Source organism: Macaca thibetana, chromosome 9 (genome assembly GCF_024542745.1).
Source record: "Macaca thibetana thibetana isolate TM-01 chromosome 9, ASM2454274v1, whole genome shotgun sequence".
NCBI lineage: Eukaryota > Metazoa > Chordata > Mammalia > Primates > Cercopithecidae > Macaca > Macaca thibetana.
In genome coordinates, this window is record NC_065586.1 from 109055690 (window position 1) to 109069953 (window position 14264).

The following is a 14264-nucleotide window of genomic DNA, read 5'->3' on the forward strand; positions in this document are numbered from 1 at the left end:
GTGAAACCCAATCTCTACTAAAAATACAAAAATTAGCTGGGTGTGGTAGCATGCCCCTGTAATCTCAGCTACTTGGGAAGCTGAGGTGAGAGAATCGCTTGAACCTGGGAGGTGGAAGTTGCAGTGAGCTGAGATCGCGCTACTGCACTCCAACCTGGGTGACAAGAGCGAAACTCCATCTCTAAATAAATACATAAATAAATAAAAGTTAGAAGACCCTTGATCTGAAGGAGACCATCCATCCCAGAGTAGGCAGTAGTAGCCTTGACTGGACTACTGTGACCTGGAGTTCCTTTCTTCCCCTTTGTCCTAGCCTTCCTTCTTTCCTTCCTTTTCACTGCAAAGCAGGCTGCTTCTGGGAGCCACCATTCAGTTGCCTCCCTTTTGTAAGCAGGGTCTGGGGGTGGGAGGATGGCAGGCCTTCCTCACCAGGAGCTATGCTCTTGCTTAATTAGTGTTTGCCAAGGGCTGCAGATTATTAAATTGCTAGTCACTTGTGATGAAGCCTTGGGGGCTTTCGAAATCTATGTGCTGCCCTAACTCGATGGAAGGGACTTGCCTGAAGGTTCAGGGCAAGGAGGGTGTTTGGAGTTGCTCTTTTGGTGGGGCTGTCCCCTCCCAGTGGATAGCACCACAAAGAGATCCCAAAAGGTCTTGGCTGCAACTGTCCAGCTTGTCTTTGGAGCTCGAAAGACACCATGAGAGATGTGTTTGATTTGAGTTTAGGCACCTTTCCTTTGTATAATGCAGCTGCTCTTGAGAGGATTAACTGGGAGGGACAGGATAACAGTGATAAGGTCTACTGGGCTCTCCCAAGGAGCGAGAACTATGCTAAATCTTGGTATTCCATCCCCATTTGGAGAAGGGAGGCAAGAAAGGGAAACTGCCCCACTGAAAGACATAGAAATCAAGGCAACTCTACATGTTATTTCACTGAATCTTGGTAATAACACTCACATGTAGATATTACAACCCCGTTTTACAGGTACGGGAAGACAGTCAGCATGATTTATGGAGGGGCCCAAGGTCACGCATCCACACAGGGCAAGATCCACACGATCCAAGATTTCAGTCCTGCTGCTGAGGCCAAGAGGCTCCCTCGTGTAGGGCATGGGTTCTCAACAGGACTGTGGGGGCTGGGGAGGGTCACAGTTGGAAAAAACTTCCCAGGCCATTCTAATACAGCCCCTGGTTGGCTGGGGGACTTGGGGGTGGGGAGAAGGGATGGTGGCATCCCCCTAATCAGTTAGAGGACTGATTTACTAAAGTGAATCTAAAGTATATCACATTTCTAAGGCAGGGCACGGTGCCTCATGCCCGTAATCCCAGCACTTTAGGAGGCTGAAGCGGGCGGATCATTTGAGGCCAGGAATTGGAGATCAGCCTCGCCAACATGGTGAAACTGTCTCTAAAATACAAAAATTAGTCAGGTATGGTGGTACTCACCTGTCCCAGCTACTCGGGAGGCTGAGGCAGGAGAGCTGCTTGAACCCAGGAGGCGGAGGCTGCAGTGAGCCAAGATCGCACCACTGCACTTCAGCCTGGGAGATGGAGCACGACTCAGTGTCAAAAATAAATAAATAGGCCGGGCGCGGTGGCTCAAGCCTGTAATCCCAGCACTTTGGGAGGCCAAGAAGGGCGGATCACGAGGTCAGGAGATCGAGACCATCCTGGCTAACATAGTGAAACCCCGTCTCTACTAAAAAAATACAAAAAGCTAGCCGGGCGAGGTGGCGGGTGCCTGTAGTCCCAGCTACTCGGGAGGCTGAGGCAGGAGAATGGCGTGAACCCGGGAGGCGGAGCTTGCAGTGAGCTGAGATCCGGCCACTGCACTCCAGCCTGGGTGACAGAGCGAGACTCCGTCTCAACAACAACAACAAAAAATAAATAAATAAATAAATAAATAAATAAATAAATAAATCGCAGCGGCTCACGCCTGTAATCCTAGCACTTTGGGAGGCCAAGGCAGGTGGATCACTTGAGGTCACGAGTTCGTGACCAGCCTGGCCAACACGATGAAACCCCATCTTTACTAAAAATACAAAAATTAGGTGGGCATGGTGGCACGCACCTGTAGTCCCAGCTACTCAGGAGGCTAAGGCAGGAGAATTGCTTGAACCCGGGAGGCAGAGGTTGCAGTCAGCCGAGATTGTGCCACCGCACTCCAGCCTGGGCGACAGAGGGAGACTTTGTCTCAAAAGGAAGGAGGGAAGGAAGGAGAAAGAAAGAAGGAAGGAAGGAAGGAGAAAGAAAGAAGAAGGAAGGAAGGAAGGAAGGAAGGAAGGAAAAAGAAAGAAAGAAAGAAAGAAAGAAAGAAAGAAAGAAAGAAAGAAAGAAAGAAAGAAAGAAAGGGAAAAAGAAAGAAAGAATCACATTTCTTCCAGAGAGAGGATTCCATGTAGAGCAGTGGTTCTCTAAGTGAGGATGATTTTATACTCTCCCTCCCCACCCACTGTTCCTCCCCGCCCCCCAACCCCCACAGTCTGCTGGGGATGTGTGACAATTTCTGGAGACATCTGTTATGATCACAACCGCTGGGGGAGTGGGGAGGGTCTGGCAACTAGTGGGCAGAAACTAGGAGTGCTGCCCAGTACCCCACACGCACAGGACAGCTCCTGACAACAAAGACGTATTCAGTCCAAAACATTAATAGCGCTAAGCTTCAGAAACCCTGGGGGAGACTACAGGGTGCTGTTTTGGGGTAGGGGGCGAGGAAGGGGCAAAGTTGGGGAGAGGGCTCTGGAGATCCCAGAAGAAGGCTAAGTAGGGGAGGAATGGATGGCCAAATGTTAACTTCACAGCGTAGCCGGGTGTGAGTTTTGCTTTAAAGAAATCTATTTATATTTTGCCAAGATCCCCTTTATACTCCCAGGGTGTCACAGAAAAATCGTGAGGATGAGTCTGTCGTTGGGTTGACCAGAATCCAGGAGCAAAACAAAGATCTGGACTGGGAGACAGGAAACCTGCATTCCAGTCCTGGTCTGGCCACTTACCAACTATGGGACACTGGGCCACACTGGATCTCTTGGAGCCTCAGTTTCTTTTCCTGTAAAATGGGGGTAATTTGTTCTCTCAACCTCACAAGGTGTTTTAAGCAGTAAGTGGGACAATCTATAAGAAAGGGCTTTTGGAAGGACAATGCCTGTTAGGCCGTTCTTGCACTGCAGTAAGGAGATACCTGAGACTGGGCAATTTATAAAGAGAAGGGGCTTAGTTGGCTAACAGTTCTTCAGGGTATACCGGAAGCACAGCGCTGACATTGCTGGGCTTCTGGAGAGGTTGCAGGGAGCTTTTGATGCTCATGGTGGAAGGTAGAGGGGGAGCAGGCATGTCACATGGTGAAAGCAAGAGCAAGTGAAAGAGAGTGAATGGGAGGGGGGTGCCACACATTTTTTAATGACCAGATCTCACTCACTATGATGAAGACAGCACCAAGCCATGAGGATCTGCCCCCATAATCCAAACACCTCCCACCAGCCCCCATCTCCAGCATTGAGGATTACAATTCAACCTGAGACTTGGGAGGGGCAAATATCCAACTCTATCAATCTCCTTATAGGACAGAGGATGCTGCTGTTGTGAATCTGCATGCAGGTCTCTGAGTACATTTGGATAAGTGGGGTTCATCATTTTTTTAAATTACTTTTTACTTTTTTTTTTTTTTTTGGACAGAGTCTTGCTCAGTCTCTGAGGCTAGAGTGCAGTGGTGCGATCTTGGCTCACCGCCACCTCTGCCTCCTAGGCTTAAGTGATTCTCCTGCCTCAGCCTCCTGAATAGCTGGGATTACAGGCACCTGCCACCATGCCTGGCTGATTTTTATATTTTTAGTAGAGAAAGGGTTTCACCATGTTGGCCAGACTGGTCTCGAACTCCTGACCTCAAATGATCCACCTGCCTTGGCCTCTCAAAGTGCTCGGATTACAGGTGCGAACCACTGCACCTGGCCCATCATTTATTTTTAAATTGAAGGAGTGAAATTAAATATTTTGTCATTGGGTGCAATGGCTCATGCTTGGAATCCCAGCACTTTGGGAGGCTCAGGCAGGTGAATCACGAGGTCAGCAGATCGAGACCATCCTGGCTAATGTGCTGAAATCCTGTCTCTACTAAAAATACAAAAATTATCCAGGCATGGTGGCGTGTGCCTGTAGTCTCAGCTACTCAGGAACTGAGGCAGGAGAATCACTTGAACCCAGGAGGCGAAGGTTACAGTGAGCCAAGATCGTGCCACTGCACTCCAGTCTGGGCAACAGAGCAAGACTCTGTCTCGAAAATAAATAAATAAATAAATAAATAAATAAATAAATATATTTTGTCATCCACATGCTTTGAAATTCAAGCATGAGAGTAAAATTGACAGAGGTTTACAATTATATGTCAGGTGCAATGTTAACAATGACTACCTTAAAATGTCCCCAACTTGTGTGAGAGGTATGGATATAAGAGGAAGAAAGTCAAAGCATTTATCTTTCAAAATAGAGCATTACTTCCATCCTGATGGCACAAATAATCCATGCCTAGTTGTAAAAAAATGATAATAATAAAAGACAACATAGGGAAGTATGAAAATGAAAGCAAAGGCTGGGTGCACTGGCTCACATCTGTAATCCCAGTGCTTTGGGAGGCTAAGGTGGGAGGATTGCTTGAGTCTAGGAGTTTGAGACCAGCTTGAACAATATAGCGAGACTTTGTCTCTAAAAATAAAAAATATGGCCAGGCACAGTGGCTCATACCTGTAATCCCAGCACTTTGGGAGGCTGAGGCAGGTGGATCACCTGAGGTCAGGAGTTCGAGGAGGAGGCTGAGGCAGGAGAATCGCTTGAACCCAGGAGGTGGAGGTTGTGGTGAGACTAGATAGCACCACTGTACTCCAGCCTTGTCGACAGAGTGACACTCTGTCTTGAAAAAAAAAAATAAATAAATAAAAAAAAATAAAATAAAAAATAAAAGTTAGTCGGTGTACTGGTGCATGTCTGTAGACCTAACTACTTGGTAAGCTAAAATCGGAGGATTGCTTGGGTCCAGGAGTTCCAGGCTGTAGTGAGCTAGAATTGTGCCACTGTGCTGCAGCCTGGGCGACAGAGCAAGGACCTGTCTCAAAATAAATAAATAAATAAACAAACGAAACAAAAGGAAAATGAAAGTAAAAATTATCCCAAATTCTATCATCTAGGGGGAAAAAGTGCTGTTGACATTTTGAAGCAAATGTCTCCAAATTTTTTTTTTTTATGTGTTTTTGAGACGGTCTCGCTCTGTCACCCAGGCTGGAGTACAGTGGCGCAATCTCAGCTCACTGCAACCTCTGCCTCCTGGGTTCAAGTGATTCTCTTGCCTCAGCCTCCAGGGGGGCCAGGATTACAGGTGCCCGCCACCATGCCCTGCTTTTTGTATTTTTTTAGTAGAGACGGGGTTTCACCATGTTGACCAGGCTGGTCTTGAACTCCTGACCACAAGTGATTCACCCATCTTGGCCTCCCAAAGTCAAATATTTTTAATGAATAATTATATAAAAAAGAACTCTACAGTACATGCTTTTTTGTAACCAGCAATATTATAGCATGAACATCCAGAAGATAACGTTAGAAAGATGCTTCTTGTATAAAGGGGTGTGTGAGGTGCCTTCAAAGAAGAAAAGACAGAAAGACATTAACATCAGATCCTTCCCTAAGAAATGTTCTATCTGGCTTCCAGATAGAGTCATCACCTTTGTCGTTTGGGTGGGTGGCAGAGCCAGGAGGGTCTCACAGGCATATAGATGCCATCAGTTATGGCCTTTAGCCCCTAAGGCACATTGATTAGAAGGAGAATGGGAAGTGGTGGGGCCCCAGGAGGCCTCTTCGGATTCTTCCTGGCCTAAGACTTGGGTTTCTTTAGAAGCAGAGTCCTTTGCAGGATGAGAACAAGGAACCTGCATCCCTGTGCTGTCAACAGACCATCAAGAACCTTGGCCACCCTTAAAAAGCACGGGGAGGATTTCCAGCAGTGTGAGAAGTCATTAGAAATTCAGTGTATGGGGACACAGGCAAAGAGAAACACCACGTCTCCATAGGTGGGGGTGCTGGGAGGGGCTCCCGTGTTTCTCATGGAGTCTGGGGGTTATTATAACCTCTCACTCTCAGCATCCTGGAACCTTTAATAACGATTAATGCTCTCCTTCCTGCTCTACATATTTACAGAATGCCCTCGGGCTACCCAGAACCGTGTTTGCTAAAGATGGCAGTCCACCGGAAGCCTCTCTTGTCGGTGCTAAACCTTGTGCTGCATGTTGTTGTCTATACTGAGATCCAAACTCACTCTGGATCCCGGAACTCATTCATTGAAACTTCTTCCCTTTCCTCATCGAAATGAGTGTTTTGTTAGGAAACGTAATCCATCCATACCAATTTGGAATTTGGAATTTGCAGAAACATTTGGAATTCTGCAAAGGAGGAGACAGAGTTGTTGATTCTAATCCAGTCTCAAGTTGATTCGGTCAACATGGATTTAGTCTTTTCTCAAGACAGATTGGGGCTGATGCTGCTGTGGATTCCTAGTGAGGACCAAACCTGAAATCTTCACACTGTGGACCTGGGAGTCTCCTTGGATCTTTTACCTCCTCCCCATCCCATATTGCTTCTGGCCAGATGCAGGTGTGTGAGCCCACACCTAGATGAATTTCAAGGGGGAACAATGGCATCATCCTCTCCTGAAATTTCACCTGCTCTGTCGCTTGAACACACGTAAGCCACCTTGTGAGACTGCTCAATGCCAGGGGACATCGTATCTGCCTCATTTTAAGGTGTCCATGTTTTAGTGGAAGGTGCTTTGGTATCTGTGACATTTTTGAATACAGCAATGGATTTGAGTGGGCAAAGCTGCTCTGTAAGACAGGGTGGGGTCATTGAAGCCATTTTAAAAAGAGAAAACAAAAGAAAACCTCAGGCATTTTAATATGCTAAATACACATCCAATTATTAATTCTAAAGACCTCTACAAATCAACCTAGATGAAACTTTTTTCACCTTTTTCCTGCCTCTTTTCCCCTTCTCAGAAACATTTAGACCTACCCTATGGCAATGACTACTGGGAAGTCTCTGCCCTGTATATCAGGGTAGCACAAATAATTCAGCATAAAGCAGCCCAGTTGCTGTAGCTTGGCATTAGGATAAGTATATCTTAAGAAAGTTCTTATGCAGACTTGGCTTCAGGCAATAAAACGTCATAGACGTATAACTGTAGTGAGCGAAATTTCTAGGGAGCAAATTAGGCTGAAAACATCTTCTAGAGACAGCTAGAAAGGAATTGTACACCACCCCAAAATAAGGCAAGTTATGCAGTAAATGTTTCATTTATTGGCCTTCTTCCATTACTATTAGGGTTAAAAGACATCTTGTCAATAAGAAAAGTATATTTATGGAGGACTGATGTCTTTCAGAAAGCTGTTCCTGTCACAAATGCCTATAGCAGTGGTAATCGGCTTATGAAGGCAGGTGATGAAACCCTGTACAGATGCATATATCTCCCCATTAACCCTTGGATCATCAGGTATTATTGTCACTTTATTACCCGGACCTGTTATTAGCTGAAGCAAGGTGATCAAGCCCGGCACTTCAGAAAAATGTCAGAACAGAAGAGTGTTCGTCAGGGTTTCAAGGGGGAGAGAGTGTATGTCTCTCCAAGTCCCTTCACGGAGTCGTTGGGGGGATAGAGGATGCCTGTGAAGTGGGAGCTTTTGCCTAACCCTTCCTCTTGCTAAATTTGAAAACTCTTGGGTGTCCAATTTTTAACGTTCCTATGTTGGCTAAGGGAGTAGCTTTCCTCAAGGTCCAAATAAGGAACCATCACCCACACAGAACAAAAAGCAAACAGAAAATCTCACAGTGGAATCAGGACTTTGGCTTCTAAACATTTCCCCATTTTATAGCTTCCTTATGTTTTCAGATTCTTTTTTTGGCTTCCCTTAGCACACTCCCGGCATAGATAAGTCCAACACAGTGGGGTAACAGATCATCCATCTTGGAGCCCAGATCTTTAAAGAAAAATCACACAGGAACACAAATACACACACCCACACATGTACATATCACTGTCAAGGGTAACTTAGTAGAATCTTGCTGAGAGATTGGGGGAGCCGAATATGGTTGTCAACATGTATTCCCCACTTCGGGTAAATCTGACAGACTAGCCTTGTTTTTCTGAAATTCCAGAGCCAAGCTTTCAATATGGTTTGTCTTCTTTGCTGGTGTGCGTGAATCTCTGAGCCATAACTGGGGCGTGTGGTGAAACGATGGAATCATGGACTCTTTGAATATTAACAGGCAATTTAAAAAAGCCCATTCCAACCACCTCATCCACCAGGTGAGACAAGACGAAGGTGACACAGCCTGTGGCCAGCCTATTTCTGCAGTCCCGTCAGGCACAGGCACAGGCACAGGCACTGTATTTCAGTGGGCACCGAACACTTCACCATATCTCCCCTGCGGGGGAACCAACCCTTAAAAGGTGATTTGTGTAAACCAAAACCTCCTTTTCATGCTCATTGATAGGGATGAACAAGGAAGCACCTCTGGAAGAGGTGACCCTACTCACTTAAGCTTTAAGGTATCAACATGTATCCATAGAGATGTAATCAAGGGAGGGCTGAAGGAGAGGAGAAAACAGAAGAGAAGCAGCAGAAGGGCAGTGGATGAAGAGGGCGAGGTCAAAGTCAGGGAGGCCTAGGAACAGCTACTTACAGTTCGGAACCTGGACTGGTGCCAGGAATGGACTCCAAGGGGCGAGGGCCCAGTTTCTCCCTGCCCTCCCCCCAAAATATGCAGAGACCAAACTGGACTCCAAGGGATGAGGGCACAGCCTCTCCTCCATTCCACCCATTTCCCAACATGCAGAGCCCATGGTGGCAAAATCCCCTGGCTCAGGCTAAAGTCAGAACTGGTCTGGTTTCCTGTGTTTTTCGAATCTCTGCCATTTGGGCAGAACTCTTGGTCCTATAAACCAGGAGTCATCAGTATCCACAGAGAAGTTGCCTCAGCACTTGGACCCAAGTCAACTGTGTTTAAAATTTCACACCAAATCTATAAATTACACATCCACATTGTGGGCCAGCCTACCTTTTTTTCAAATAGTATTCAAGGTATTTTTCAATACCTTGCTGCTTGGGTACTGCAGTGCCAATTCTGCCATTCCCTCCCCCTCCTCAATTCAGGCATCACCTGAGGGACTTGCAGAGCATCAGGGATCTCGCCCCTCTGAAATCTTGCTGGTCTACTCAAGCCTTTGTATGGCACCAAGTAACGAAATTAAATGTGGGACATGCACTATCACAGAATAACTTTTTAATTGCTTAATTAAATCAGAGATTTAAGGAAGGAAAGACTCAAAAGAGTTCCCTTTGAATGAGAAAAATAAGGATATGCCAAAATGGATAAAGTTACTAATCATCGGAACAAAGCCCTTAGTATTTACATATGATAAAAATGCAGGCCAGTATAGTAAAATCAGTAAGTACATTCTTTAAAATTTCAGTTCAGTATATTCCAGAGATTACATTATACAGGTAGTACTATAAAGGACATAGAAGACCTCATTACCCAACTTAATTCAGACGAGGGTTTCATTAAAATAGCAAAACGAAACAAAAAACTACCACACAGGACAAAGAAATTGCCATAAAATTGAGTTCCTATAAATGTGTTCCAGTTTAAGTAAGTCAGTCCCTAAAATGAGCCTTAGGAAAGTCTACGCTGCATAAAGACAGACTTGGGCACATCAAGAATACAGGTGACAATTAGCAAGTGTGTAAAGCTTGGTCATTTCACTAAATGTGTCAATCTAAAGGTAACCAAGTAAAAGACCTAAAAAAGGAAACTGTTAAATCCATTTGTACATGGATTTTTGACAGTGAAGCATTTCATTCTTCATGTTTTCACTTGGTGTCTTGAAATAATCCCCTTTCTGTCTCCACTCTCCCTCTTAGACACTGCGCCCGCCTTATTTATTTATGAAGTCTGAAGGTTAGTCCTACCTGCTGAGACTAATTAGCCCTGTGCTTTGTATCCTATGCAATCCTGTCTGATTAAATGTACACATTTGTTTTACTTCTTTTCAGGCTCCTTCTCACTCTACTTCTGATATTCTGATTAATATGAAAGTTGGGAGTTACAGTGATTCTTCTCTGCCTGCCCCCCAACCCATTTTCATTTTGCCTGCATATTCTTTAGTGTGCAAATGTGGTTGTGAATTTTTTCCAGTGCAGGGGAATTCGTTGGCCTTGTCAATCTCGGTATCATTATTTTTAGTAGTCTTCTTTCTGAGCCTTTAGCCTATAAAACAGTTTTGCTGGCACCCCAAACTCTCTAAATATTACATGGCAAATTTGCTTTCTTTTGGAAACCTTGGTGCTGATGGGCCAGCTGAAGTGCAGGTGAGCTTTTTCAGGGAAGGGTGGGATAACAGTACATCCTGGACTTAGACTAATACTGCTCCTAAGAGGCAATTTGCTAAATCCTACTGATTTATTTTCTTTTTTCTCTTTTTCATGTTGCAGTGTCCAGTCTACTTCTTACTGGATATTTGCAAAAATGAATCTTCTTGCTGTATCACCCAGGCACATTGTGTTTTGGGAGGTGGGCCTTTCCTCTTTAACATAATTCCATTCCCCATTTTGTAGCAAATCAGTCTGCTCCTCCTCTAATACCTAAAAGTCAACAAATACCTGCCTCAAGCCCCAGGTTTCCCATCTTCTCCCAGAGGTCTTCTAGCATTGGTTTGGTTAGCAATTTCCTGCCAGAGCCACCTACATCTTGATTATTTTGGTCAGTCTTTCGGGGATTTCATTTCAGACCCCCTTCGAGAAACACTGTAGCCCAACTGATCCCAGGGGCTGGTGAACTTTCGGTTTTATTTTCCCTGACGGTGTTAACGCCCAAACTTTTCACCTCCGAAGTCAAAAAGGACTTTGACTCTAGCTCATTTCCTACTACCTCCAACGTCAGTTTAAAAAAAAAAAAAAAAAAAAGCAAAACACCACTCTACATTTAAAAGAATCATATATTATTCCTTCAGGGTACTTTTAATGTTTCTGACATTTAATATTTGTTTTTTGCATAAAAAGTCATTTCGGCATATTCATCCTAGTGGGACTTAACATTTCATGAAATGATTCACTACTAATAAACAAAAAAGGGAGGAGGGAGGCCTCATGGGTTAATATAGTTTCTTTCATTGTAGATGACCAGGAACTTTGACCAGCCCCTTCACTTCCCCAAGCTCTCTGAAAGTGGAGGGTTGATCTTTCCTTTTGACCACTTCTGTTCATCCCGCCCAAGTGTGGCTGATTTCACTGCTGAATTAACCACCAAGCACCCCCCCACCCCCGCCCCCAGACACCACTTTCTCACAATACTACCCTTCCTTTTCCCCCTCCCTTAAGATTTATTTCTAATATTTCTAAAGTGCACTTTTTTGGGCCTCTCCCCATCCCCGCCCCCCAAGTGGGCTTTCCTTCCGCCTTCCTCGGCTCGGATTCCTGACTTGGTCGCCACCCCCTTCTCCTCCTCTCCCACCCCGCATTGTCTTTCTGAAACCGCCCCCACCCGGAGCGAGTCCCTGCACCCTCGCCCAGAATCCCGGGCTCGCACACACTCCGCGCAGGCCGCTCCCCCTGCACACTCCTCCCTCCGTCTCCCCCCGGCTTCCCCGCCCCTCTCCTCCTCCTCCTCTCCCTCCTCCCTCTCCCGGCGCCCGAAAGGATCATTGTTAGCCGCCCCCGCCCCGCCCACCCCGGCTGTTTATTTATGCACACGTCACCGGGCCGGCCCCGCCCTCCGGCATCTCATTAAGGCAGTGTGTTCCTCTCGCCCTGTCAATAATCTCCGCTCCCAGACTACTCCGTTCCTCCGGATTTCGATCCCCCTTTTTCTATCTGTCAATCAGCGCCGCCTTTGAACTGAAAAGCTCTCAGTCTAACTTCAACTCACTCAAATCCGAGCGGCACGAGCACCTCCTGTATCTTCGGCTTCCCCCCCCTTTGCTCTTTATATCTGACTTCTTGTTGTTGTTTTTTTTTTTTTACCCCCCTTTTTTATTTATTATTTTTTGCACATTGATCGGATCCTTGGGAACGAGAGAAAAAAGAAACCCAAACTCACGCGTGCAGAAGATCTCCCCCCCCTTCCCCTCCCCTCCTCCCTCTTTTCCCCTCCCCAGGAGAAAAAGACCCCCAAGCAGAAAAAAAGTTCACCTTGGACTCGTCTTTTTCTTGCAATATTTTTTTTGGGGGGCAAAACTTTTTGGGGGTGATTTTTTTTTTTGGCTTTTCTTCCTCCTTCATTTTTCTTCCAAAATTGCTGCTGGTGGGTGAAAAAAAATGCCGCAGCTGAACGGCGGTGGAGGGGATGACCTAGGCGCCAACGACGAACTGATTTCCTTCAAAGACGAGGGCGAACAGGAGGAGAAGAGCTCCGAAAACTCCTCGGCAGAGAGGGATTTAGCTGATGTCAAATCGTCTCTAGTCAATGAATCAGAAACGAATCAAAACAGCTCCTCCGATTCCGAGGTAAGAAAAGCCCCTCGGGCTGGTGGGGTTTTTTATCTGTTTCCTGGGCTTGGCAAATGTTGCTGAAAGGGGAGAAATCGGGGCTGGGGGCGGCGGCGGGGCCCGGCGGGCGGCGTGTGCGTGCGATGCCACCATTGCAAAAACTTGTAACCCTGTTTTTTCTACCCCCCCCCGACCTCGCCGATTCTTTTTCTCCCCCTTCTCCCCCTTCTGCGTGGCGTTTGCCCCTCGCCCTCCCCACCTCCACCCCTCCGGGAAGGCGGAAAGACGGCCTCCGCCTCGCTCCGAAAGTTTCCGAGATAAATCCCGGGAAAGTTTGGAAGAAGGTGAGTACGCCCCGCGCGCCCCGCAGCCGCCCGGAGCCGCCCCCCGGGCCGGCCGCCCCGCGCGCCCCGGCCCCGCGCCCGGCTCGGCCCGGCCCTGCGCCGGCCCGGCCGGGGCGCCCAGCCCCTCGGGGCACTTTCTCTAAAAAGTTTCTCCTCGCTCTCTCCCGCTCCGCGCGGCCGCCGCCGTCCCCTCGCCGCCCCGCCATGTTAGCGGCCAAGAGGCAAGATGGAGGGCTCTTTAAGGGGCCACCGTATCCCGGCTACCCCTTCATCATGATCCCCGACCTGACGAGCCCCTACCTCCCCAACGGATCGCTCTCGCCCACCGCCCGAACCGTAAGTGCCTCCGCGCCCGGCCCCCGCCCGCTGCCCGCCCGCCCGCGCCGCCCGCCGGGCCCCGCATGCGGCCCCTGCCCTGCCCCCTCCCCGCCTCCCCCTCCCCGCCTCCTCCCCTCCCTCCCTCCCCTCCCCCGCTCGTGGCCCAGGCGGCCCGAAACTCTCCAAACTTTTCTGCCTTTTGTGGACTGGATTTGTTTGCACTTCGCCACGTTCTTGCTTTCAGTTTGCTGCCTCGTGATGTTGGGGAGACCTCTCTGTCCAAGCAGGGCTTTGTTGGTGGGGCGGGGGTGGGAAATCCGAATAACTTTTCTTTTGCGCCCTGGTTCCCCCTCCCCCTTTGGTGGTGGTGTTTGTTTCTTCACCCTGGGAAGATGACTGTGTGGCTCTTTCTTTGCTCTCTCTCCCTCTCTCTCCTCTTCCTTCCCTCTTCTGTGGCGTCTTGGGCTTTCCCCGGTTAACCCCTTGGCTGCCGCTGCGGTCCCCGAGTGACTGTGCTGCGCCCGACGCGCGCGGTAGAGAGTGGGTTTCCTTCAGGCGTTGGACTTGAGAACTGGCTAGCGCGCAGAGCCGGGGGCCCTGGAGAGGCTCCTTGGCTTTCTTTTGGGCGGCTATGTATTTACCTCTCTAGTGGCAATCTCTGGCTCTCGGCCCTCCTTCCCCCTTCCCCTGGAAGGTCACACTTCCCAGATTGGTCCCACCGCAAACTTGGGGGCTCTGAGGCGTCCTTTTCTTTGGCGACCCGCAGGGCCGCGAGCGCCCTGGGCGCCGTGGCGGGCTCGGCTGCCCGGCGCGCTGGCTGCGGGCTCTCCCGGGCCGCGCAGGGCAGCCGGGCTGAGTGGGGCGGGGAGGCCCCTGCGGCCCGGATTCTTGATTTGTGTGCAGCCGGAATGGACTCCTCTAAGCGGACTTGTGTATTTCTAGGGAATTTTGGCGCCTTGGGATGTATGGCGGGGTCTGCGCTCGCCAGCTTCCGTGTAGGCCCGTCGTGGGCCCTGGGGGGGCCAGAGACCAGGGTGTGCGGGCTCAAGGAGGTGCGGGGGCCGAGGGAGGCCGGGGCGCCTCT

General features: G+C 48.4%; 2 protein-coding genes across 41 annotated transcripts in view; both read left to right on the plus strand.

Annotated features, from left to right (window-relative positions):
* The window catches only part of VTI1A (vesicle transport through interaction with t-SNAREs 1A), a 500904-nt gene extending 489829 nt beyond the window's left edge, over positions 1–11075 (plus strand). Inside the window, exon 9 of one of the 2 annotated variants that reach the window (XM_050804418.1) lies at positions 6178–11075. In XM_050804418.1, the coding sequence (XP_050660375.1) occupies positions 6178–6349 (172 nt within the window). In that variant the 3' untranslated portion in view covers positions 6350–11075. The remainder of the gene's footprint in view (positions 1–6177) is intronic. The other variant, XM_050804419.1, reaches the window with a different exon arrangement.
* Positions 11076–12347: 1272 nt separating this feature from the next.
* The window catches only part of TCF7L2 (transcription factor 7 like 2), a 218305-nt gene continuing 216388 nt past the window's right edge, over positions 12348–14264 (plus strand). For all 39 annotated transcript variants that reach the window (XM_050804366.1, XM_050804394.1, XM_050804372.1 and 36 more), the window contains exons 1-3: positions 12348–12536; positions 12796–12862; positions 13074–13198. In XM_050804366.1, coding sequence (XP_050660323.1) covers positions 12348–12536; positions 12796–12862; positions 13074–13198 — 381 coding nt within the window. The remainder of the gene's footprint in view (positions 12537–12795; positions 12863–13073; positions 13199–14264) is intronic.